Consider the following 27,375-nt stretch of genomic DNA (forward strand, 5'->3'; position numbering starts at 1 on the left):
CCCTTGGCTGGAATCGAACTCGGGACCCTTCAGTCTGCAGGCCGAGGCTCTATCCACTGAGCCAAACCTGCTGGGGTGCTCTCTCATAGTTTTGTCTTGCACCTCTTTTCCAATAAGGGAGACTCTTCCTGATGTCGGCTTAAGAGTCCACTCTGACAGCCAACACCTCTCTTTCCCGCTCACTTGCTCTCCTAGTACTGTCGCCTGGACAACTGTTGGACATTCTGTCATCACTACCGCATTTCTATGCCCCGCCTTCATGTTCTTCCTTACTTTCTCACAGGGACTAGCTATATTTGATCAAAATAAGCACTCACTTAAATAGCCTTCTACACCTTCTTTCAGTGACTTGAAAAGACCTGTCAGTGAACTAAACCAAGGTCTTAAGAGCTGCATGAGGCTAAAGTAACACAGAGGTGCTAATGAATCTCACCTGGGTAGATCCTGGTTTGGGGGCCACAGAGGGGAAGACTCTCTGAGAAAAGAATGCAAGGTTATGAATACAGAATGCCTGCAGCCATTTCGATGACACTTGACAAAGGATATGTTATATTACAAAAAAAAAATGGTCTTAAGTTTTGGTTAAAACATCTCATTTTTGCAAGCTTTATCAAAACGTATGACCATGTGGAAACACTCATGGGGACGCTCATTAGCATTGCAGTCCATTTGCAGCTGAATAGAACTTAATGTTTTTGCTCATGGGTTGAGCTTTCGATTCGGGATCTTTGCTTCCCAGTGCCCCAGCTCCTAGCTTTTATAAACCTACCCTGCCTGGGTAGGGTCCCTAGGTCTGGCCGGCGATCAGGGCCGATCTGTGGGGTGACCAGCGGGACAATCGACCCCCGCCCCCCGCTGGCATCTGCCTTGGCTGGCCTGGGGCCTGCAGGCGGGGGGCAACTCCTGCATTGAGCATCTGCCCCCTGGTGGTCAGTGCACGTCATAGTGACTGGTCGTTCCACTGTTCGGTCGATTTGCACATTAGGCTTTTATTATACAGGATAGCTCCCGTGGGTTCATTGGTTCTTTCCCAAACAAGCACAATCCACAGGAACCCCCTACGATGCAGCTCAGCGAACCTTGCTGGAGTCGGCATCGATTGGCATGCCTTTGGCCCTTCCCTCCACTCCTGCTTTGCTTTCAAGTCCCATTCCCGTTCTGTGTTATAGACTGTATTTGCTTTTATGTTCAGTGTGTCAGTAGTATATACTTGGAACAAAGACGTACCCAATCTGGACAGGAAACATAACTTGTTCATTTTCCTTAGAGACTAGTATTCTCTGTGAAAATCTTATACTGATATTTGTGTCTTACATTTTCCTCTATTAACTCCCTCTGCACCCCCAGCTGTTGCTTTTCTTCCTGAGAGTTCTGTTTTAGTTATTGGTTTTCCTGAGTTGAGTTTTCTTTCTCTTTTACATGGACTTGATCTTTCTCATATTTGATTGGTCTTAGTTATTGTGATACAGGTTATAAAGGTGGATTTACCCAGGTGAGTGCACGCTCAGAAAGCTGAGCATCTGGGACCCAGGGCTTTCTGATCGACACTCTTATCCTTCTGAAATTGAGCACAGCCTGACAATTGGGAGTATCCAACAGGAGCAGAAGAAAATCAATGGAATTGTGGGAAATATTTTCTATACCCAAGTTTTAGTTACTTATTTGGTTACTTTGCGTTTTTGGAGACAAAAAAGGAACAACCTTTTAAAAATGTAGTTCCCTCAATATATACTCTTTGAAAATAATCATGTCAATACTTTAAATTTACTTTTTCCAGTGTAAGGAAAAAATCAGACCTGGAGTCTGAAGTCCAAGGTTTGCTGCTATTGAAGTTAAAAAATGAGGAGTATCTTAAAGGACTGTACAAGGACGCCTACCACATCGGTGCTGTTTTCCATCTGACCAGATTCAAAACTGAGGAGTTAGAAGAGCAAATATCAGAAGTGAGAAGAAAATTCCAGGTATGTATGTCTGGGTTCTTCTTAGTTGTGAAAAATAGTGATAAGCCTGTACTATATTGATTTAGTATTGATAGTTAGATGTTAATTTAGTCTACAATAGTCTTTAAAAAAAAAAAAAAAAGACTACATCTGATAAACCAGAAGAAACAGCCCTCCTCCACAGAGGCCCAACCTGAACAGAAGGGAAGGGGCTGCATGCAGCCAGCCAGCACGGGGTCTGCTTTTTGCTTTTACCGACCTCCCACTACCCGCATCACCAGAAGGGTGGCGCTTGGTGGCCGCCTCCTACATGTCTAATATAAAACATTCCTGCTACGCTCGGAAGGAGGGATGCTGGGAAGGGGCCTTGCACCCTTAGCAACGTAAATAAAGGGCGTACCTGCATCAGGACCAGGGGTTGTTCGGTTCCAGCGCAGCGCGCAGCTAGTAGACCACCGCGTGCAGAAGCAACCGCCCCCAGGCCTCAGACTCGTCCTAACTGGAGGTACGATGACCAGTCCCTCCCCGGCATTCGGCACAGGGACTGGCGAGGTCAGCTCCGGTCAGCACACACAGGGACTCCTCCCACAGGCTGCTTCCGTCGTCCGCCCTTCACGCGCCACACCCACCTTCTTTCGTTGTTGGCTATTTTCTCACCACAGACTTACCATCGTGCAATTAATCTGTAAAACAGAGAACCCATGTTCTATTTCCACACCCCTTGCTCTCTAAATTTAGGACGTGGCTGTGGCTGCACCGAGAGACTGGGGTTCTGTTCCCACATGGCGTCCAGCTGCTGAGCTGACTTGGGGGGGTCATGCCATTGGCCCTTCTCATGGGTTTTTCATTGGGTTTGTCATCCCTTATATGTTCTAAAACTAGTATGATAAAATCATATATAGTAGCCCTAGCTGGTCTGGCTTAATGGATAGGGCGTCGGCCTGCGGACTGAAGGGTCCCAGGTTCGATTCCGGTCAAGGGCACATGCCTGGGTTGCGGGCTCGACCCCCAGTGGGGGGCATGCAGGAGGCAGCCAATCAATGATTCTCTCTCATCATTGATGTTTCTCTCTCCCTTCCTCTTTAAAATCAATAAAATATATAAAGAAAAAAAAAAGACTTGAAAGGCAAGGGAATAAAAAAAAATCATATATAGTAAACATTAACCTCGAATTATTTTAAAATTGTAAGCCATATGATTTTATACATACACACACACACATATATATGCTTTAACATGTGTTATATTACTGTTGATGTTTATAATTTCCTTGAGTTTTCCATTACTATGTGTTTCTTTATGGCCATCCATTAACACTTTTATTGAGGATATCAATAAAGACACCAGCCATTTATTTAGTCACTTAACCATGCGTTTTAATTTTTTTCAATTGACAGGAAACCTTTCATTCACATATTTTCCCATAGCTGTTGCAACCTACCTTTAATTCTTCAGAAATATTGCTTCAATAGCCTGAGACTCACCGAGAAAGCTGTGGCGTTAGTGGTGATTTTTCTAAGTTCTGTGTTGCCACACCGTATACTTTAGGCAGAGTGCAGACGTGGTGAGACGCCCCCGTGCTGGTTTTGTCCACCCAGAGCAAAGTGTCCCCGGCTTTATCCCAGCACAATGGAAGAAATGGTTCATCACGAGCCTCCTCTGCCCCATGGGAGCTGAGAGATAACGAGAAGTAAGCAACAGGAATAAATTACTCCCTGTGGGGAATGTTTCCCATTGCCGGCTGCTTCTGCTCATCTCTGAGCTCAGTATGTAGGACATTAAATGTCTATGATGTACACAGGTGTGTCTGTGTCAGGGTGATAATGCCATTTCTAGGTAGTCCTTAGATAACTCAGGTGTGTAGCAATTCAAGTTTGTGGTTTCTGCCTTTGGAATGGCCCTACTGTCTTTCACGACTAATTAATGAAAGTCTGTATAATTTTCCGAGTCTGGACTTCATTTTTTTTCTGGTAGACAACTTTGTGTATTTGTTGATCCTGGCCTGAAATTAGTCCTTAAATTCATGCCTTCTAGAAATTAGTTAGAGCAATAGTACCTGTAAGCTAACTCTGAAAAATAACTTGCTGAAGCCTCAGGGGAGGAGTTTGCCAGTTATGTTCTCGCAAATGAATGCATCTGTGAAATGCCTGGTAATTTTTAGGCAGTCATAGACTAGAAGGAACTTCGAACAATCAAGATATCTAGAAGTTTCTGGAATTTTCCAGATGTTAAAGATGACTTACCCCTATTTTTAAGTACCTTCAATTCCAATAACCTGATCTATTCAGAAAAGACAAGATTAGCCAAGACCCAGGGTAAAATTAGCCAATAATGATGGGAGATAAATCAATAAAATGGTAATAGGTATTCAGTTATGTTATGGATGGGGTGAACAGATAATCGTCCAGCTTTGTATGAAGACTGTGCTAGTGTAACAAATGCTGAGAGCTCTCATCAGATATTAAATACTTCTTCACACTTCAAAAGAAGGCTTCTCAGCCAGTGGCAAGGATTTGGAAGGTGTTTTATTTGAACATACTGGACTTTTTGTGGAAAAGTACAACATCAGGCCACTCTGTTCCAGGTTAAAATAATAAAACTAAAACTAAGTGAAATAAATAAACACATGCCTTTTAAAATATATATATTTTTTCATTGATTTCAGAGAGGAAGGGAGAAGGAGTGAGAGGTAGAAACATCAATGATGAGAAAGAATCATTGAACAGCTGCCTCCTGCATGCCCCCCACTGGGGATCAAGCCCACAACCCGGACATGTGCCCCCATGGGGAATCGAACCGTGACCTCCTGGTTCATAGGTCGATGCTCAATTACGGAGCCACTCCGGCCGGGCTAAACACATACATTTTGAGATTTATTCTTTGAACATGTGTACTTAGAAATATGTTATTTAGTCTTCACATATTTGGGGATTTTTCCAGTATCTTTGTTATTGATTTCTAGTTTAATTCTATTATGGTCTCACAGCAGACATTGTATGATTTTCTAGTCTTTTAAGTTTGTTTAGATGTTTAAGGGTTATTTTTAGTGCTAGAAAAAGACAATGTGTTATGTCTTTAGAATGTAGGTACTCAGTGTTTATGGAAAGCATGAATAGAGTTAGCATATGGTGGGGAAATTTAAATACACAAATTTCTCAGTAATAGAATAGTAGTTAAATATGAGTATAAGAATAAATTATAAATTTATTCAATTTTGAATTTTAAAAAGTTAATGGGACTTCTGCTATTTTTAGTGGCTGAGAAAGATCTTGCTAGGCTGACTTCACCAAAGATAAAAACTTGAACCCCTAGACCTAAAAGGGAATACGCTAAAAAGGCATAATGCGTATCTCTGGGTTTAGGGATCTGAGTTATTTTAATTTATGTTTAGTAATTTTAAAGTGTTTTTACAAAAGACACATAAAACCGTCCTTTAAAAAAATAAAGAGCCCTAGCTAGTTTGGATCAGTGGATAGAGCGTCGGCCTGCAGACTGAAGGGTCCTGGGTTCGATTCTGGTCAAGGGCACGTATCTAGGTTGCAGGCGCCTGGCCCTGATCGGGGTACATGCAGGAGGCAACCAATCAGTGTGGCTCTCTCATATCAATGTTTCTCTGTGTGTGTGTGTGTGTGTGTGTGTGTGTGTGTGTGTCTCCCTCTCCCTTCCACTCTCTCTACAAATCAGTGGAAAGATATCCTCAGGTGAAGATTAAAAAATTATAAGTAAAGACAAAATAATACCTTGTGTTTATTTTTAGAAGCAGGTCGGGCTGCCACTTGGACTCGGTTAGGGGCCTGGCCACCAAAAAAGTGCCCCGACAGCGCACAGCCAGAGCTGCCAGCCCCACTAGTCCGTCAGGCCCTCGGGTATTCGCACAAATTCCAAATTTTGTTTTATGAATTTAACTCTGAATTTTAAGATCTCTTTCTCTCTTCCTGGTCTCAGAGCTTAGATAATAATACGAGTTTTCTTTTTTCTTAGTGCCCTCCAGTCCCTGAAACACAGATGCTGCTACTGCCTCAGTTATGCCCTTTATGTATTCACATGTGGTGCTCACCCTCCTTTCTCTTGAACAGGAGTTTCTGCACACAGCCCTCACTCAGCAGACTCTGCTTTGCAGCTTCCTTTGTCCTAGAAGGCGCTTCCCGTAGAATAGCTCTCTGCTGCCACCTGCTGGTTTCTGACTGGTCAAACCAGGCAGCTGGTCAAAGGCCACATTGCTTTTTACTGCGGGTTCTCCCCAGCATTGCAGTTGCTCTCACCCCCTTTCGCTCAGCTTCTTTCAAGCTCTTCAGCATGATTTTTTGATATTTTAATTTTTTTTTCCTAAACCAGAATGGACAGAGACATTATTCCCCAAAGCCTAAATTATTTCCTATCTAGCCTGTTACAGAGAAAGCTTGGTGACCCAGCCCTAAACAGTACAGGAACAGCAAATGTAGGGAGCAGCCGCAGCCCTCAGGATGAGGGAAGGCACCCACAGAAGGAACAATGGTGAGGAGGCAAATTCGGTATTTTACTGAGACCACACCCTAGTTACCTGTGTAAGTTAGGTCTATAGCAGTTTGTACTGATTGAATGCCGGTACTGTTCTCAGCAGCCTTCCATTGTATAATATTGATATCTTTAAGTTCAGGGACTTAAATTCATTTAAACAATGAACTACTGTCTTACTGGATTATAATAATAAAAAAGGACTTTGAAGGATGAATGAATGAATTTTAAGGAAACAAAAACGAATCGGTCCATATTGCAGCCAAAGTGACCTTTCTAAAACACACACCTTGCCCAGTAGACTGCACTGTTTTTCTTATTGTGCCTTAGGGATCCTACATAATCTGGTATTTGTTTATCTTTACAGTTTCATGGCTTACCATCCCAACTCATCTTCTCAGTTCTTTCTCTCTCTCTCTCTCTCTCCCTCCTCTCTCTCTCCCTCCCTCCCTGCCTCCCTCCCTTCCTTCCTTTTTTTCAATTAGTTTCTGACAAAGGTAAAATGTAGCACTGTGTTTTGGAATACAATATATTTTCTCCAGTTTATACAGGCATTTTTAATTTGGTTCCCAAGTATAAAACAAATTGATAAACCACTATGTCTACTATCATGTTAGAAGAAGCAACTAAATTTCATTAAAACTTTCAAAATATTTCATTGTATAAATTGGCTTTAGATGTAGGTATATCCTTAGGTGAGGTACTACAATAAAGTTATTGCTTTCCTTAGAATATTTCTTTTTCCTATGTTGGAGTTTTTCTTTCACTTTGGGAAAGCATAATGTTGATGAGTTGCTATTGCAAGAAAAAGATTTGTAGGAGAGACTTACCAAATTGTTTCTTTATATTGTCTCTGTAGACCCTGGGGGTGGGGGACGTGCTATGAATGAGGCTGTAATGAAGGAGGGATGCTAGAAACATTTCTGAACCTCTACTTTACCTCTGCAAAGCTATGCTTCCCTTTTAAATGTGGAGGGCAGACTATCTACAAGCGAACTTGTCTCTCAAATAAGGGTTCCAGGGAGTGATTCTAAAGCAGAAGGAACTTTAACTAGACCACCAGCTTGCACCATACACAAGAATAAACTCAAAATGGACAAAAGACTTAACTGTACTAGTAAGTCTCTAAACCATCAAAATCCTTGAAGAAAACATAGGCAGTAAAATCTCAGACTGTGGGAAGCACGGGACTTGGCTGGAAGGTCGGTGAGGAGGATTCTCCAAAAGGTCGGGGACCTTGCCGGAGGCGGCAGCCCCTACCCCGACTTTTCCAAACAAGTCTGATCCCCCGGGCGTTTTGCTGGAATCTCTATGTTTAGTCTTTAGTCCCGACCTTGTAGAAGCACGTGCTTTCTCAAGGATGCTCACCCTGCTGATTGTGTCTAGAGGTTAATTTTAGTTCAGGCTGTTGTGACAGTAAACGCTAACGGAGGCAGGCGAACAGGGCTACTTGGCGGCGGTAGCCTATAGTGCCTTAGCCTCTTTTCAGAAACTGTGTGAGAGTCATCACTCATCCATCGCTCGGGCTGCTGGTCAGCCCCGGCGTCGGACACCTCACAGAGCAAAATTTTTGCTGATACACCTCTTAGATCAGGAGAAACAAAGGAAATAAAAATAAACAAATGGGACTACATCAAACTAAAATGCTTCTGCACAGCCAACGAAACAGTCTTCAGAATGAAAATGGAACCCACTGGATGGGAGAACATATTTGCCAATGATACATCTGATAAGGGGTTAATTTCCAAAAGGTATAAAGAACTCACACAACTCAATAAAAGGAAGGCAAAACAACCCAATTTAAAATGGGAAAAGGACCTGGATAGACACTTCTCCAAAGAGGACATACAGAAAGCCAAGAGACATAGGAAAAAATACTCAATGTCACTGATCACCAGGGAGATGCAAATTAAAATGACAATGAGGTATCTCCTCACACCTGTCAGAATGGCTACCATCAACAAATCAACAAACAACAAGTGCCGGTGAGGATGTGGAGAAAAGGGAACCCTAGTACACAGCTGGTGGGAATGCAGGCTGGTGCAGCCACTGTGGAAACCCATGTGGACTATTCTCAAACATTAAAAATGGAATTGCCATTTGACCCAGTGATCCCACTCCCAGGAATATATCCTAAGAATCCCCAAACAGCAATCAGAATGAATGTATGCACCCCTATGTTCATGGCAGCACTACTTACAATAGCTAAGATCTGGAAACAGCCCAAATGCCCATCAGGACAAAAAAGCTGTGGTACATTTACACCATGGAATACGACGCAGCAGCAGAAAAGAAGGATCTCGTACCCTTTGTGACAGCATGGAGGGACCTGGAGATTTGTTATGTTATGCAAAATAAGCCAGTCAGAGGAAGACAAATATCACATGGTCTCACTTATATGTGGAATCTAATGAACAAAATAAACTGATGAACTATATATGTCCAGAGATATGGATGCATGGAACAGACTGATAGATCTCAGAGGGAAGGGGGTCGTGGGGGTGAGGGAAGAGATTAAGCAAATAATTTATATGCATACTAGAAGCCTGGTGCACGGATTTGTTCACCAGTGGGGTCCTTTGGCATGGCCTACAGGGACCTAGCCGAAACTGACAGTCCAGCGCCCCCTGCCGTTCCTGCCTGCCACTCCTGCTCATCCTGGCCCCGACGCGCCTGCCACTGCCGCTCGGTAGGCTTGCGGCCGCTCTGCTTCGGTCTCTGGGTTGCGGCCCTCAGCCGTGAGCCCTGCGTCTGGCACCCAACAGTCAGCTAAGCGGCGCTCCCGCTGTGGGAGCGCACTGGCCACCAGGGGGCAGCTCCTGTGTTGAGTGTCTGCCCCCTGGTGGTCAGTGCATGTCATAGCGACCAGTTGTTCTGTCACTTAGGCTTATCCTATATAATAAAACCCTAATATGCAAATCGACTGAACGGTGGAACAACTGGTCATTGTGACACACACTGACCAACAGGGGGCAGATGCTCAATGCAGGAGCTGCCTCCTGGAGGTCAATGTGCTCCCATAGGGAGCGGGCCTAAGCCTGCCGGCAGACATTCCCTGAGGGGTCCTGGACTGCGAGAGGGCGCAGGCCTGGCTGAGGGACCCCCTTCTCCCCCCAGTGCACGAATATCATGCACCTGGCCTCTAGTATATAGGTATAAATATAGATATAGATATAGATATAGATATAGATATAGATATAGATATGCATAACCTATGGACATAGACAATAGTGCAGTGAAGGCCTGGGGTGGGGTGGGTTCTGGGTGAAGGGAGCAAAGCAGGGGGAATGGGTGGCATCTGTAATAATGTCAACAATAAAAATAAATTTTTAAAAATTGTTAAAAATAAAATAGAGAAACATTTTGAATTATTTCCCAATCTGGTTGTGTGCTAATATATAATACAACTGAGAAAAGAGTTTAAAACTCTTTATCCAAGTAACACAAAGATTTTTCCAAATATATTTTGCCCACTGATTTTCAAGGAATGATGTAAAAAAAAAAGTGAAAAGAGGATGAAAAGTGGGGGGAAATGAAGCATTTTAGCCAAATGGAAAATCTGATTCCATTTTGCAAACATCAAACTTGAATTGTATCGATCTCGTTTTCTAAGTTGAATGTGTTCTTTATGGAAATTAATATTAAAAACAAAAGGATAGTTTTTAAAAAGAGGAATTGAAGACTGGCTAGTTTTTTCCCTTTTTGATTACTCTCATTTTCGTTGCAGATTATAAAGTACAAAGTCCCTTGAATTGAAATTCTGCATCCTATCCCATGCTAACTTTGCCTCCAATTACAGCAGGCTTGTTATTATTTTTGGTCGTTGTTGTTAATCCTTGCCTGAGGATATTTTTCCATTGATTTTTGGGGAGAGTGGAGGAGAGAGGGAAAGACAGAAACATCAATGTGAGAGAAACGTATTGATTGGTTGCCTCTGGCTAGAGCCCCTACCAGGGCCCAGGCCGGGAGGAGCCTGCAACCAAGGTATGTGCCCTTGACCAGAATCGAACCCTGAACGGTTTGGTCCGCAGGCCGACACTCTACCCACTGAGCCAAAGTGGCTAGGCCGGGCGTGTTTGTTTTTAATACTCAGTTTGTAACAAATATTTTGTTTTTTGTTACAACGTAAGTAAAATGTGTCTCGTGTTAGCAGTTGTCTTTAAAAAATGTTTTCTGACATTATGTAAATAAAAACTCCTCTCTAAAAGTTTTTGATGATTTACAGGGCAGAGAAGAGTTCTTGAAAAAAATCACTCGAAGTGAAGTGGCTAATGGAATGATGCTTCAGGTAATCCTAATTTGCTTTTAATATTTTATTCTTCCTTTAATTTGCATTTCACTTAGCATTTTAAATTTGTCTGTAATGAGGCATCTTTTACTGCTTGGCTTGCAAGCCTGCAGTTTTCTCTGCGTAGCTGAGGACAGTTTGCCTCCGTGGAGCACCAGCGGTGTCCGGTCAAGCAGAAAGGGACTGAGCTCTGAGCCGGCTCGCATTCTGTGGCGGAATGGCAGTGTCTGCCAGTCCAGTGAAGGGGCAGAGGGAGCCTCTTGCTAAGTGTCCTTTCGCTTGCTTTGTGATGATGCCACGTTTCCTTCGCGTCTAGTGTCTTTCCATCGAATCTCCTTGTTTAACACTAAAAGAAAAGCATGCTCCGGTTTTTCTATGTGAAAAAAAATTTGAGACAGAGCATTATAGCTATAAAATCAGTTTTATTTTTTTTTTTATCTTTATCTACACCACATACGTATTCTTTGAAACCCAGGTTGGGTGTTTTGATCCCTGGCATCTTTCTAGAATGTCTCCCCCTCAAAATGCATAAATATTTGAAATTATTGTTATAGGAATACTAAAATCCAGAGACAAAACAATTCAAAACAGTGTTACTTTTAAAGATGATTTGAGATTATCTGCACCTCTGATCCTCTTTGAAAGAAACACAAATTTTGCATTTTCTTCTATTAGGAAATTTGACATTTTCAAACATATAAAGCAGTGTTTCTCTACTTCCATATGTTTGAAAATGCCAGGTTTCCTAATTTATTTGCATGTTTAATAATTCTATGATCTCTCAGCTCTTTTTGCTTAATATTTTGTTATTAACTTCTTGTTGATGGCTTTTCTTTGGTCTTTGATTTCAGGAATTAACATACCGGTATATTTCAAAATTTATTGTTAGTGTGTTCTCTAACCTTATATCTTCCAATATTTGCTTAAGAATGTTTGATTTTTATTGTTCATCGATATTTTTCTCATCATTTTTGTAAATAACTGTACACTCTTTAAATTGGCTATATGGATACCAGTTGCTTTTAATGGTGGCATTATCCTACCTAATAAAAGGGTAATATGCAAATTGACCATCATTCCAACACACAAGATGGCTGCCCCCATGTAGACACAAGATGGCCACCACAAGATAGCCAGCAGGGGAGGGAAGTTGAGGGCGATTAGGCCAGCAGGGGAGGGCAGTGAGGGGCAACCAGGCCTGCAGGGGAAGGCAGTTAGGGGCAACCAGGCTGGCAAGGGAGGTCAGTTGGGGGTGACCAGGCCAGCAGGAGAGGACAGTTGGGGGCGACCAGGCCTGCAGGGGAGGAGAGTTAGGGGCGACCTGGCCGGCAGGGGAGAGCAGTTAGGGGTGACCAGGACAGCAGGGGAGGGCAGTTGGGGGCAATTGGGCCAGCAGGGGAGCAGTTAGGCATCGATCAGGCTGGCAGGGGAGTGGTTAGGGGGTGATTAGGCTGGCAGGCAGAAGCAGTTAGGTGCAGTCAGACAGGCAGGCAGGTGAGTGGTTGGGAGCCAGCAGTCCTGGATTGTGAGAAGGATGTCCGACTGCCCGTTTAGGCCCAATCCCACCAGGATCAGGCCTAAATGGGCAGTTGGGCATCTCTCGAGGGGTCCCAGATTGGAGAGGGTGCAAGCTGGGCTGAGGGACACAACCCTCCCCCGACCTGTGCACGAATTTCATGCACCGGGCCTCTTGTCCTATATAATAAGAGAGAAATATGCTACTAATCCGTTACACCCCTAGGCGTAATGACCGATTGTGTAATGACCATATCACAGATCTGCAGGAAGGTGGGGTAGCAAACTACAAGCGTGTGGCCGAGACCTACAGGAGGGGGCAGGGCAGCAAGCTATGAGGCGGGGAGGGTGCAGGGGGATCAGAGGGAGCTACAGGAGGGCGGGGCAGCGGGCGGAGAGCTATAGGAGGGTAACTGTGACCTACTGGCACATGGATTCGTGCCCAGGCCTACTAGTTTTCAAATAACAGCAAATATTCCTGCCTGATGCAAGGTGGAGACAATAAATGTCTAAATTAATAACTGAATGAACTACTTTACATCTTTGTTGGCAGAAAAAACTGTTTTCCCTGCAAGAAGAAGAGGAACTTGAGAGGGAGGAGCTCACCAGGAGGAAAGCGATCTACTCCCTGATCCTGACGGAAATAGAGGATCCTCTGCTTCAGATGGAAGAAAATGCGGAGAAAATCAAAGCCATCCACAAAGAGCACTTCAATGTAAGCATCTCCAGTTAGTCCAGACACTAATTCCCAGGAATGCTTAGGTTGGCAAAGCCTGGGTATGGCTTTAGATTACTACTTGGAAAGTTGTGATTTCACCTCGGAAGACATAGACTCGTGGGCAGAATAAGTAACTCCTTCCTGAGTCCACCACTGACCTGCAGTGGAACGACACAGGACTCCGAGTGCTATGGCCTGGAACCTTACTCTGTCTGTGAGTGTCCTCAGGAAACACAGTTTTCCAATAGGTGAGGTGTGATTGATTGGGTGTGATTGCCCTCTCTGGCAGATTTAATTCAGAGTCTTCACTGCTCATTAATAAAACTAAAGCTGTCTTTACTCAAATATAAAATACAATGCATCTGGACATTTTCATGGTAAATGTTGGATGCGTGTAGAAAACAGCTAGGGTGAAAAATAAAGCAAATGTCGGTAAAATATTTTCAAAACAAGTCCATGGCAGTAACTGATATTACCAGCCCTTCCCAAGGAAATAGGAGAAAAATATGTGTACATCATGTCATTAGTCTTTTGGAGAATAGAGGGTGTGGTAAGAGTTATACATTCTCGTCTTTAGCTGCAGGGAGTACATACATATTATTCATTTGGGCCATTTTGACAACAGGATTTTTTTTTATCATTGCAAATTATGGTGTAACTTTATATTGTTAGACTTTAATGATTTTCAAGTTTTCTGTATTTTAAAATCTTTGTGAACTGAAAAGTGTTCCTAATATGAAAGTTGATTTTGATCCTCAGAAAAGAGAAAGTTTAACTGTATCATAGACTTGAGAAAACTTGAGCCTACATGCAAGAGGCAGGTTGTACAAGTCCATGAAGCGTGGACACAGCAAATGCTGGGTAGGCTCATGTAACTAACACCTCGTGAGAGAGATGACTTCGATAAGGACTCCTACTTACATCAATGATGGAAATTCATTAATTGCAGCAAAAGCCTCAGTACATCATCTGAGTCTGATAATAAATTCCAGAAAAGATGAATGACTTTTGTTTCCCCTTATTTTATAATAGCCATTGCTTTTTTTTATCTTCCTGTAGTCTAGTCATTATTTTTGTTTTTATTATGTTTTAATAGTTATATATTAAAAGAACCTGTATTTAGCATAAACCCTTGGAAAGAATGAGAGTTTTTTTTATGCAGTTTCTATAATGATAATTGATTATTTGTATTTGGAGTTTTACTTTTGGTTAAGAGATTTTAAATACTGTGATGGAAATTTGTCATTTCTATGTGAGTTTATTTGTGGTTGTTACTTAGCTAAAATTGGTATGGTTTGGTTTTCCCAGGTAATTCAGTTTGAATGTTGGGATTGTGGGTGTCATCGTATGCTTTTGTAATTCATGTGTGGTGCTCCTTTCCTTCTATATCAAAATACACATTGTTGTTACTAGAATGTTGCTTGAGAACTATTTGATCTAAACCAGGATAATTGGATTGTAAATGCTCCACGTCTTAATTTCTGAATGTCTCCCAGAAACTAGGTGATATCATTGCAAAGAGAGACGATGTTAAAACAAATGTGGAAAAAACAAAGAAAAAATTGCAAATAAAGGGGAAGAAAACCCAAGAAGCACTAACAGAAACTGAGGTAAAAAATTTAATATGCAAAGAATTTCAGTTATACTTTATACCAATGAAAACTATTCAAGCACGTTTCATTTTGGATGGGTGCCCCTCATTTCTTGGTTGACTAAATTGATTCTGCATGTGCTTATGTGAGAGAGAGAGAGGAAGAGAGAGGGAGAGAGAGAAACATTGATGTGAGAGCGCAACATTGATAGGCTGCCCCCTTCACAGGGGAAGCCGAGCTCATGACACAGGCATGTGCCCTGACCTGCAACCCCGGTGCACGGGACGACGCCCAACCAACTGAGCCCGCCAGGGCAGTTACTGCTTTTATTGATAAAAAGTTATTATTTGCCTTTAATTGTTCACATGGCCAAATGTAATTGTGCCCCTAAATCCCAAGAATTTAACATAAAACATCTCTGAATATTTTTTCCAGGCAAAACACTCAATAATTTTTGGTGAAATAGAGGCAGCTAAATATAAAACAGCTTTTTATCAAGATAAATTAACTAAATTGAATAAGGAACTAGAAGAAAGAGAAAAGGCAAAGATAATTTTTGATCAGATAATGAACACTTTGAGGTAAGTTCTTAAATTGTATCAAAATATTACATGTTTAATATATTATTTATAAAACAGATAATTCCTATTTTAAACAATCCATATTTCCCGTCATAGTTTGATGTAGAATATACATGTGCTATTTGATCATTTTTCATTGCTCCCCCATGTTTATTTCAATTTGAATCACTGCAAATGCTTCTCTTTTTGCAAGTATAACAACTTTTATTTCTTATGAACTTAATAAACCTTCCCATGAATTTTAGTATTTCTCATTTAGATGACATGGTTAATACATGGTTGTACATTCACACTTTTTGAATACGTTTTGAAGGAAGAGTTTAGAAATAGGTATTCTACAAAACCTTAGGTACTTTATTCAGAAGCCTCTTACCCAGTCCCCTCATTTCTAATTGGTTGCACTAAATTGATTCTGCATGTGCTTATGTGAGAGAGAGGAAGGGGAAGGAAGAGAGAGAAACATCGATGTGAGAGTGCAACATGGATAGGCTGCCCCCTGCACGCCCCCCACTGACCAGGCTTAGGAGAGCCTGTGGCTGAGAGCAGTGGTGCTCTGAGAACCTTGGTGTATGCGTAGACCCCCACTTAGCGCTTACATAGTCTTCCTTTGCTCCTCTGGGTTCTCATTCCCTACTTTGCAACACATCGAGGACAGGGCTTGGAGGGCTGTTGGAGGAATACGCACTGGTCACACTTAGGAATATGACTCCGATTTAAGTAGAGAAGGCCCATACGGCATTAGCAAATCCACGGCCCCCAAGAGATCAAGTGTCAGAGAAACACTTACGCACAGCCTAAAACCGTAGACCTGGATGGAGTCAAGTCAACAAGAATTCATTTAGCTGTTGCCATAGAGTAAAACGGTATTGTCCAGATGATCGGATAGGGTTATCTGAACAAGACCAAGCCATGCTCAGTGTATCACATAAGAAGGCAAAGAAGCGTGGCTATATACTTGGGAAGATATCCATCTACATTGTTTATCATCTGTAAGAGTATTTGGGGGCTCAAAGGTATAAGCCTCAAAGTGTATAATTCACATTAAACTTATAAGGATCTAACTGAGGAGCTGAAGATTTTTTCCTTTAGGCTTCTGACCATTTCAGACCTAACATGTCTTCCATCCTGTGCCTACATGAGAGTGCTGTTGAGGCGAAAGTGCTCAAGAGTTCACTTTGCAGGAAATCTTTGCCCCTCATCTCCTCCAGCTCTCACAACAACCCTTACGTTTTGTAATAGCGCCCCCATATGAATGCCGAGGAAACAGACGCCAGGAAGTTGCTCAGTGGGTGAGCGCCTACCTATGAACCAGGAGGTCACGGTTTGATTCCGGGTCAGGGCACATTCTCTCTCATCATTGATGTTTCTCTCTGTCTCTTCCTCTCCCTTCCCCTCTAAAATCAGTAAAAATATATTTTAAAAATGTCAAGTGGGAAAGTATACCTCCAAGCATCTGAAGATAGTTTTTAGAGAGACAAAACTTGCATATACAAAACAATTGAAATATGTGGATAAAAATAAATATGTTCATAAAAAGAATAAAAATAATAGCTATCAAGGCTACTCTTGGCTCTCATTAAATGTTTACAATTGTTTCTTAACTAGAAAGTAAAAGGATCAAAACCCAGACTTATAGGACTTCAGAGTTTGTTCTTTTTACCACTCTGAGAAAGGAAACACTTTTTTCCTACATACATATTCATATAAACATGTATAGTATATGTGATATATATAATTAATAAGATGCTATACTGAATATAATCTCATATCATAATACTGTAGAGGGTAAAGTATATGTGGTCAAGATGCAGGGATGTTTGCTGCGGGCAGCTGTGAGAGTTTTTGGTTTAGGTCAGACCTGCTGCTCTCTGAATTTCACTGTTGGGTCCAACAGCACAGACAGAACAGGATGAGAATTCTGGTTCTGTCATTTACTCATTGGCTTACACAAGCTAATTGTGCGGAAGGTGAGGTTCCTCGTCTGCAGACTGGTACACTAATTATTTTTTCGGAGGGCCGAAATGAGAGGGCACTAGTCGAAGCACTTTAACGTTTTAGCTCCTCCAGACGTTGAGTCCTGCTGTCTCTGTGGCTGACCGTGCAGCTTCCTGTGCCGGTGAAGGTGACGACGAGTGTGGGCGGCAGGACCGCGCTGCGCTGCAGCCGCTCTGCGGATCCTGGATCCTGGTTGCTGCCCAGCCCCGGGGATTCTTTCTACAGCATATGGATCGTCCGCAGTACTGTGTTAAGCACTTTCTGATGCTCACTCTGCTAGTATTGCATTATACATCACTGCTGATCTCACCACAAAAATCATTCTACCTCTTTGTCAAGATGTACTTAGTTGCATATGACAAAATACCCACAGACATGTACATGCATACATGCACACACACACACACACACACATACGCACACACATACACATACACTCACACACCAGCTTAAACAATGGGAAAGGCTCTTACGTGCCAGGAGGCCCTGGGTGGGGTGAGCCGCAGGTGGGTTGATGCAGCAGCTCAGCGTCAGGTGCTCATTCATGGTCTCTTCCTTATACCTGTTGGCCGCAGCTTTGAAAACATGACTCCTCGGTTACAGTTAGTGATTGTGAGCCTCTTCTCCATGGAGTTAGGGCTTTTCACCTTATTGGGCTATTTTGATGTATATACACTCACTCCTGCATAGTCAGCCACATGGCTGGTTGGCTTAATCTAATCAGATTGTATCCTTGGAGCCCTGGCCAGATGGCTCTGTTAGTTGGAGCGTCATCCTGTACACCAAAAGGTTGCAGGTTTGATCCCCAGTCAGCGCACACGGGAGGCAACTGATTGATGGATGTTTCTCTCTCTCTCTCTCTCTCTCTCTCTCTCTCTCTCTCTCTCTCTCTCTCCTCCCTCCCTCCCTCCCTCCCTCCCTCTCTTCCTCCCTCTTACTTTCCTTTCCCTTCTCCCCTTCTCCCTTTCCTTTCTGTCTAAAAACCAGTAAAAAATCATATAATCATATCCTCAGGTAAGGATTTAAAAAATAAAATGTATCCGTGGAGTTGCATGCTGCATGGAGGAAGGGTACCTCTGTAATGTCAACAAAACAGAGGCATGGTGGGTCACCATCCCAGAGAATCCACTCAATTTCTCCAGAACTTTCCTTGCACCTGGATCACTTAGAGCTCCATGGAGGTTAATGAAGGGACCAGGGAATTTTCCCAAAGCCCTTCAGTTCTAAGTTTTTTTTCAATATTGTGTCTGTTAAAATGTGTCATAAGTATAATTTAAAAAAATAAAATGTAAATTGATTAGTGGTGATTGCAATGCTTTCTTAATAGGGAGAAACATGTATCTGTGAGATTTAAAAAGGAACATGCACAAGCTGTTTATGACCATCTCATAAGTGAGAAAATAGCCTGTGAAGAGAGGTTGGACGAGGAAGAACAGAGACACAGAAATCTCGTTACCATGAGGCAGAAAACTCTGGCCGACCTGAAAGTGAGTGTTACCTTTTCCCTGCTTTGGAAGGAAGGGAACGTGGGACAGCCTCGTGTGGGAGGCACTCATTCTTCACCCTGCGGAGGCAGCGGCGTTTACATGTAAAGATGGATCTGTCAGCTCAGTAAACATGTAACGTTTCCCTTTCCCTGTCACGTAGTTCGGACACGCTTACACAGCATGTTGTTCCTTTCAGGGCGTTTGACGTCACACGTTTTGTCGCCGTGCTTTATTTTATGGTGAAAGCTACTGATTTGAAGTGTAGGTTGTATGTATCCCGGAGCCATTTTTACATTTTCAATGGGAGCTGTGAGGATAGTTACCTTTTACTTCTTTTGTTTAAATTTATCTTTATTTTTAAAGTATTAAAGATGTCCCCTCTTTCACCCCCCCCCTCGAACCCCTCCACCCAATAAACATACTTGGAATGTTTACCAACCACTTTTCAGAAAAATGAGAATATTTTATGCGCTTTTTCTTTAGAAACATTTTGCATATGTCTTAATTGCACTTACTACTTAGAAACAGGGAAATCATGTGATAAAAAGTATCCTTTCAGATCTGAATGATTAAGTTGTATAAGGCTATACATATTAAATTTGTATATAGATATGATTAAGTGATATATATTTAAGTGATTCCTATCCTATTTTACATTTTGTAATCATTTTTTACCCTTAATCGCAATAGTAAATACCTTGTTTTTCAGTATATTTAAAAATATTACCTCTTTTGAGAGGTGCATGATAAGTTGCTTCTAAAAAAATAAAGAATTCTACCAGACTTTTATTAAAACTATTTCCTGCAAAAATTTTAAAGATATATGTAGCATCATAATATATTTTTATCAGTTATTTTTGATCCTGATATTTATATATTCTATTGCTATATATACTTAATATACTCCGTGAATTTTTTTCTCTTTATGTTTCCAAAGACATTGCTACTATATTTTTTAAAAAAGATTATTTGGGCCAGATACACATTGAATAAACAACGGTGTGAGTGAATGAATATACTGTCTTTAATGCTAGCTCTGATCTCTCCTCCAAGAAAATTATTAATGAAATAACAATACTTTTATTAATACTGGTGCTAGGTAACCTTTTCCCACTTAAAATATAGCCGTTAGGTAGAAAAGGTTTTGTTTTCTTTTTTGGCCTGAAAATATGAAAATAACTGGTGCCACCTAGTGGCAGTAGAGGAAGCCGCCTCTTGGAGGAGCTCCTGGAACTTCAGCCGCTGAAGCTCTGGTATGTGATGTACAAAAGGCTGGAAAAGCCTAGACTCGCATGCACGCCTCAAAACAAGAAGGCTCCGGTCATTTACTGACCAGCATCGTTCCCCGCCTTATACTCCATCACAGCAGTAGAATTAGTTGCTTGAATTCAGCCATATTTTCCAGTCGTACTGGTGCTGAGAACACAGTGGGATCCCAATGATCATTTATTGACTAGCATTTCAGCACTTCATTGGAACAATAGTAATAGTGAAATGGCAAAATATGGTCAGCAGCAGAGAGGCAAAGAAACGTCCTGTACGCCTGGCCTCTCGGTCATTGAGGTCTGTATTTCTCCACCCGAAGCCCGTCTCTGTCTTCCCATTCTGCGGGTGCCTTGGCACATCGCACGCTCTCGTGTTGCTCTTCCTCTTAGCTCCAGTCTCTGGACTTGTTTTTTTCATTAATTATTACTTGTTTATATATTTTTTTCTAAAATGCACTTACGGTGCATTCTAAAAGACACAGTATTGTTCTACTAATCGCTGCTATAGTTCTTCTCTATGAGGACAGGAGAGTTTCTGTCACATTCTCTGAATCCTAAAAGCTCAGAACTGTGCCTGGTACAAGGAGGCACTCGATGAATCCTCAAATAACTGAATGGATAAATGGTGACCATATCCTTATCTGGCCACTTCGATGTCAATGTGCATGATAATGACTAAAAGCAGCAGCATTTCAGGCATACTGTCCATTCTACGCCGGCCCAACGCGTTGGCGAATCCTCACGCTGTACAGAAGCCGACTCTTCCTTACTCCCTCTCTCTTCCTGATGAGACCTGAGAACTTGACTCTCCTCTGGGTGAAAGTGGTTAAACTAGCTATTGCTCTCTAGCAAGTAAAGGGTGCTGCAAAACATCTCAGTACTGCTTCTCAAAACCTTGCATTTATATGAAACTGTGTCTTATCAGTGCTCTGCGAGCTGTTGGTTATGCATTCATCTTATGTGACTGGAAGCATAGAGTTTGAACATGCAGAGTTTAGAGATTGATGTATCTCATCATTAGTGACACTGTTTATGATTAGGATCAGTTATCAGTATTAAAGAGTTGAAAGACAATGTGATTCTTCATAGAAAACCTGTTCTACCCCTGTTTAGAAATTGGATGAGATGACAATTTGTAAATGTGTGTGTGATGTAAGCTATTGCCGTAGAAAAACAAGTCTCATTAGGCATCTTTATATATGTAATGTTACTGTCCTGGGGTATCCTCTCTGAGCTAAAGAATTCATCACAATTTTGGGTCATCTGAAGGAATTATACATAATCCTATATAATAAAAGCCTAATATGCTAAGGGTCCAGTCATTCGTTCAACCAATCAATGCATAATATGCTAATGATATGCTAAAGCCACTCAACTGCTCACTATGACGTGCACTGACCACCAGAGGGCAGATGCTCCAACCGGTAGGTTAGCTTGCTGCTGGGGTCCAGCCGATCAGTACTGAGCAAGACAGGCCAGACGTGCTCTGGAGCCCTTTCGCCATCCCTCCCCGGCTGGCCAACCTCCCCTGACCCTCCCCAGCCCCGATCACAGTAGGGGTCCCTCAGCCCTCTTGCAATCCAGGACCCCTCAGGGGATGTCGGAGAGCCAGTTTTGGCCCAACAGTGGAACAACCGGTTGCTATGACACACATTGACCACGAGGGGCAGATGCTCAATGCAGGAGCTTCCCCCTGGTGGTCAGTGCGCTCCCACAGGGGGAGCGCCACTCAGCCAGAAGCCGGGCTCACGGCTGGCGAACGCAGCGGTGGTGGCGGGAGCCTTTTCTGCCTCCTTAGCAGCGCTAAGCCATCAGTTAGAGATCCCCCAAGGACTCCTGTACTGCGAGAGGGTGCAGGCTGGGCTGAGGGACCCCACCAAATGCACGAATTTCGTGCACTGGGCCTCTAGTAAAAGTATACTATGCTTAGTGTCCCATCGGTTGACTGCTCAACCAGTCACTATGACACGCACTAACCACCAGGGGACAGATGCTCCAACCAGTAGGTTAGCTTGCTGCTGGGGTCTGGCCCAATGGGACTGAGCAAGAGGGCCGGACATGCCCTGGAGCCCTCCTGCAGTCCATCCTCAGCCCACCGGTCCCCATTGGCCCTGATCAGCTTCCAGGCCGAGGGACCCCACCCGTGCACGAATTCATGCACTGGACCTCTAGTGGTTTAATAAAAGACTTTATTTTAAAACACTACAATGTAATTAGTTAAGGACTGAGAAAACACACCATAGAATATGAAATATAAATATCTAATAAAATAGTTTAAGAAAAATATACACAAACTTTAAATAACATATTATGCTGTTCAGGAGTTAAATTCAGTCTTTTCCGGTAGACACTTCGTGTCAGATATCCTTATATGACAGATTTTTTTAATGTCAGTAGTTTTTGCTAATTGCTTATCATTTGCAAATGCAATTGCTTAAGATTAAAATGTCAGTATAGCACCTAGATATATTAAACAAAATACTAATAGATATGAAGGGAGACATAGAAAACAATACAATAATACTAAGGGACTTCAATATCTCAGTTTCAACCATGGATAAATCATCTCGACAGAAAATCAATAAGGAAACACTGGACTTGAACTAAACTTTAGACCAAACAGAAATATGTAGAGCATTCCATCCAACAGCAGCAGAAGACACATTCTTCCTAAGCGCACACGGAACATGTCCAGGATGGACATATAGTAGGTCACGAAACAGGTCTTAACAAACTTAAGAAGATTGAAATTATACTATGTATCTTCCAACCACAGTTGTATGAAATCAGAAATTAATTACACAAGGAAACTAGAAAATTCACAAATATGTGGAACTTAACATACTACCAACAACCAATATAGAATCTGCAGAGCCCCAGCCCTAGTGGTCAACAATTTGAATAAAAAAAATGCTGAGAGATAATGATGTAACAACTTGGATACCCAGATTCTGTCTTCAGATATTCTCTAGCTCTCTGCCTTAAGATTCATGGGCTCCCATGGCTTCAACTGTCAACAGTGGCCAACTCACCCATCTTCTGCTCCATTTCTCGTCCTTCTTCCAAACGTCGTGTCTGCGCAGTGGAGTATTAGGTACTTACTTGTCCTCTATCATGTCCAAAACAGATCACCTTCTAACAAAGCCAGTCATCAAAAAGTTTTTATTATAAATGCCACCATAATTTTTCCAGTCAACTAGTAACATACCACATCCAATATGTTCTGTTGTTTTATTTGCACATCACACTCAATTTGACATCAGTCTCTATTAAGTCTATAATCTTCATTCCTTCTCAGCACTTTTCTTTAATTACAAAAGCACTTTCTTGTAACTTATATCTGCAACTTGTGCTTTCGTTTCACTTTCTTTCATCCTACACGATGCTGTCTAATTGATTTTTCTACAGCTTATCTCTAACCACATTGCACTCCTCAAAAATTCTTTTGTCTCCTGCCTCTTTACAATTGAGTGTAAACGTTTCAACTGAGTTTTCATGATACATCCCAAACCTACATTCTCAACTTTATCTCTCATTGTTTATCTACATTACTAATATAAGAGCACATTTAGATGGAAATTTGAAACTGTGATATAATAAAAGTAGAATTTCTACACTTTATAATATTAAAAGCAATAAAATCCAACCAAAGTAGTCAATACACCAAAAAAGCAATAATGACAGTAGTAGAAAGGTAGTATCAACACAGAAAGCATTAAGTAAGATGATAGAAGCAAGAACCAATAAAACTATCATAAATTAATTAAGTTAGTAAATCAGAATGGATTTAAAAAGCAAAATCATCTTAATCATTGCTTTGTAAAGGTTACAAATGAACATCTAAAAAATAAGCCAGAATAGTTGATGATGAAATGCAAAATTAGATTAGTCTTACAAAAAGAGCAGGTGTTGATAATACTAACTTTAAGACAATACATAGGAGAGAATTACCTCCCTATACAAAAGGCTAGTATGCTAAGTGTCCGACCATCTGACTGGTCGCTATGATGCGCACTGACCAACAGGGGGCAGACATTCAATGCAGGAGCTGCCATGACGTGCACTGGCCAGCACTAGGGACCTGGCACCAACAAACCAACACTCAGCTTCCCCCAAGTGTGACACAGGCCCCACTACCACCCCAGAGCAACAGCCCACCAAATTGTAGCCAACAGTGCCAAGACCCCATGGCACAAAATGTGGCCCACAGCCCAGCCCAGCCCGGAAACGGTTGCTGTGGACTCCAGGTAATGACGTAGCAATGCCCGTCATTAGTCTCCCTAGCGACTAGCCTCCTTGCAGTTTCTTCAGCCCAGGAACACAGATGAGAACATTTTACACTTGAACCAAATGTCTGTGAAGCGTTTTCCCGTGCCTCATCTCATTTGATCCTCACAGAAGTCCTGGAGTAGGTAGATAGGAGACTTGGTAGAATCCTGTTTTCTTTTCATTAGCCAGAAAATGGAGATTTAAAAAGCTAAGAAACTTGACCCCACTGAAAAGAAGTAAGAAATGGTGGACCTTGAAAATGACTTCAGGGTTTCTCACTGCACAGAATATAGTCAAACACTGCTGTAGTTAAATATTTTACCCTTTGTTCTCCCTGCGTGATCTACAATAATAATGTGCTTCATGTTGATATTACTGCTGTGTTGCTGACAATTACCTGAAAGAGAAGTTGGGGTGCTTCACTGGGCTGGAGAAAGTTTAGCTAAGTCAGAAAGCAGGTCTAATTAAGCAAGTTTATTCTAATATATAAAAGGCTAAGTTGACTCGCGCATGCGCGATACATATAAAGCTCTCACTGGCTCCAATCACACGTGTGTGTTTTGATCTGTCATTGTCAATCGTGAATTTGGTGCCCACCAAATTCACGATTGTGTAGGAATATAATCAATTACTTTGTGTAGGAAATTTCACAAACTGCTAATAGACTGTGACATTCAAGTAGACTGAAGTATAGGAGCTTACACACAGGTAGGAGCCACTGCATTTAAATGAAAGGTAACACCTGCTTCTAAATTAGCTTCCCTAAGCAATGGCGAAGAAACAAGTGTAAGTTAAAATAGGTTTCCCAAACTGCTTTTCTTGAATTAAGCACAGAATTCTCTGAAACCAAGGGGAAAAAATGAGCTTAAAGGAAATTTGAGAAAGCTTGCTAAGGTGATAGTAACAGAACTAAGTCGTGGAGGGCAGAAACAAATCAGGAAAGACTACTTCAAGGAGTGAAAACAACAGGAGAAGAGGCATACAGGTGTCCAAAAAATCAGCCACTTAGGGAATTGCATGTTGGGAGATTAGATGCAGGCAAGAAGGTGAAGGGATCAGCTAAAGAACACGAATGCATACTGCCTGGACATGGACAATAGTTTGGTGAAGGCTAAGGGACGGGGAGGCAGAGATGGGTGGAGGTGGGCAAAGGGAAGAGAGGATGGAAGACACCTGCAATGATGTCAACATTAAACATGTTTTTTGAAAAAGGAGCCCAGCCAGCGTGGCTCAGTGGTTGAGTGTCAACCTATGAACCAGGAGATCACGGTTCAATTCCCACTCAGGGCACACGCCTGGGTTGTGGGCTCAATTGATCCCCAGTGTGGGGCGTGCAGGAGACAGCTGATTAGTGATTCTCTCTCATCATTGATGCTTGTATCTCTCTCTCCCTCTCCCTTCCTCTCTGAAATGAGCTTGTTTAGCAATGAATAACCCTTCCAGTGCCCACATTCGGAAGGTGTAGGATGGGGTGATGGTTCAATCCAATGAATAAGTATATATTGAATTTCTACATATAATGCATTCTTCTAGATGCTGAGGATTATTGTATTAAACTTAACTCTGAGAAGTATACCAGCCTCACAGAGAAGATGAATCATAGTGTTATTTTAATAGGCTTTGTTAACCTGAGATAGAATCAAAGGAAGAGAGAGACTACAGAAACACAATTTACAGATATTGTCAACTTTCTTGTATTTATAAAACATTTTTTCAAAAAGAGAAAGTGAATTACCAAGAACAGCAAGACTGGATATGGCATTGCTTCAGATATACACTGTTTGTTTTTTTAAATTGTTGGTTGATTTGAGAGAGAGAGCGATATTTGTTGTTCCACTTATTCATGCATTCACTGGTACATTTCCTCACAGGGATCAAACCCACAACCTTGGTGTATCGGGACAATGCTCTAATCAACTGAGCTACTCATTCAGAGCTTTCACCTATATACTATTAATTTAGCCATCAACAAAACCACATCATATCTTTTTTTTTCTTTTTTTTTTAATTTCTGTATTGATCAAGGTGTCACGTATTTGTCCTCATCCCCCATTCCCATCCCACACCCCTCCCCACGGATGCCCCAACCCCCTGTTGAACTTAACCGTTGGTTAGGCTCATATGCATGCACACAAGTCCTTTGGTTGATCTCTCCCCCCTCCCCCCAACTTCCCCTATCCTCCCTCTGAGGCCCGATAGTCTGATCGATGCCTCCTTGTTTCTGGTTCTGTTCTTGTTCATCAGTCTATGTTGTTCATCATTTCCCCTAGATGAGCGAGATCATGTGTCACTAGAGATATACTTATAAGAACTGAATGTGAGACGAGCAATAATAGTTATGCTGACAGGCAAATGAATCAGTCTGTAGTGAGTTTCTTTCTGGACCAACAGTTCTTTAGAGACCCAATTTCAATGTCCACCAGTTCCTTATGTGTACATGTCAGCACTGACCCCTCAGCTCTGGATGGTGGACAAATGGTGGTAACGTAGGTCCGACTCCCTCTGGTTTGGTCTCGGCAGGACCCAGGGGCACGGCTTCACCCGGACTCAGGGGCACGTGGCCTCACCCAGACCCAGGGGCGCGTGGCCTCTCCCAGACCCAGGGGCGCGTGGCCTCACCCGGACCTAGGTGCGCGAGGCCTCACCCGGACCCGGGACCCAGCCTCACCCGGATCCAGGGACACATGGCCTCACCTGGACCCGGGGGCGCGTGGCCTCTCCCAGACCCAGGGGCGCGTGGCCTCACCCGGATCCAGGGACACATGGCCTCACCCGGACCCAGGGGCGCGTGGCCTCTCCCAGACCCAGGGGCACGTGGCCTCACCCGGATCCAGGGACACATGGCCTCACCCCGACCCAGGGGCGCGTGGCCTCTCCCAGACCCAGGGGCGTGTGGCCTCACCCGGACCCAGGGACCCATGGCCTCACCCGGATCCAGGGACACATGGCCTCACCTGGACCCGGGGGAACACATCATATCTTATAAATTATCATAAATACATACTTTCTATCAGTGTCTATAATCCAGAATTTTAAAAAAATGTCACCTAAAGTGACTAAGCAGTTGCTGAATAGCATAGCACATTATTGTTTCTATTTTGGTTATACACATAATCAAGAGAACCTTCCATTGTCCTGTCCCTCTTCCTTTAAGGGGTATAAATTTTACTTCAATTGTGACCTTCAGGAAGGTCACCTATCTTGCTTTCAGAAAAAGTGAATGTAATGTTG

The 27,375-nt window shown here is 42.4% G+C and overlaps 1 protein-coding gene across 1 annotated transcript in view; it reads left to right on the forward strand.

Annotated features, from left to right (window-relative positions):
• CCDC178 (coiled-coil domain containing 178) overlaps positions 1-27,375 on the forward strand; it is a 232,156-nt gene that overhangs the window by 54,923 nt on the left and 149,858 nt on the right. Inside the window, exons 12-17 of the mRNA XM_054724454.1 lie at positions 1,778-1,961; positions 10,660-10,722; positions 12,791-12,952; positions 14,452-14,565; positions 14,983-15,128; positions 18,451-18,610. Coding sequence (XP_054580429.1) covers positions 1,778-1,961; positions 10,660-10,722; positions 12,791-12,952; positions 14,452-14,565; positions 14,983-15,128; positions 18,451-18,610 — 829 coding nt within the window. The remainder of the gene's footprint in view (positions 1-1,777; positions 1,962-10,659; positions 10,723-12,790; positions 12,953-14,451; positions 14,566-14,982; positions 15,129-18,450; positions 18,611-27,375) is intronic.

The sequence above is a fragment of the Eptesicus fuscus genome, chromosome 12 (genome assembly GCF_027574615.1).
Source record: "Eptesicus fuscus isolate TK198812 chromosome 12, DD_ASM_mEF_20220401, whole genome shotgun sequence".
Taxonomy (NCBI): domain Eukaryota; kingdom Metazoa; phylum Chordata; class Mammalia; order Chiroptera; family Vespertilionidae; genus Eptesicus; species Eptesicus fuscus.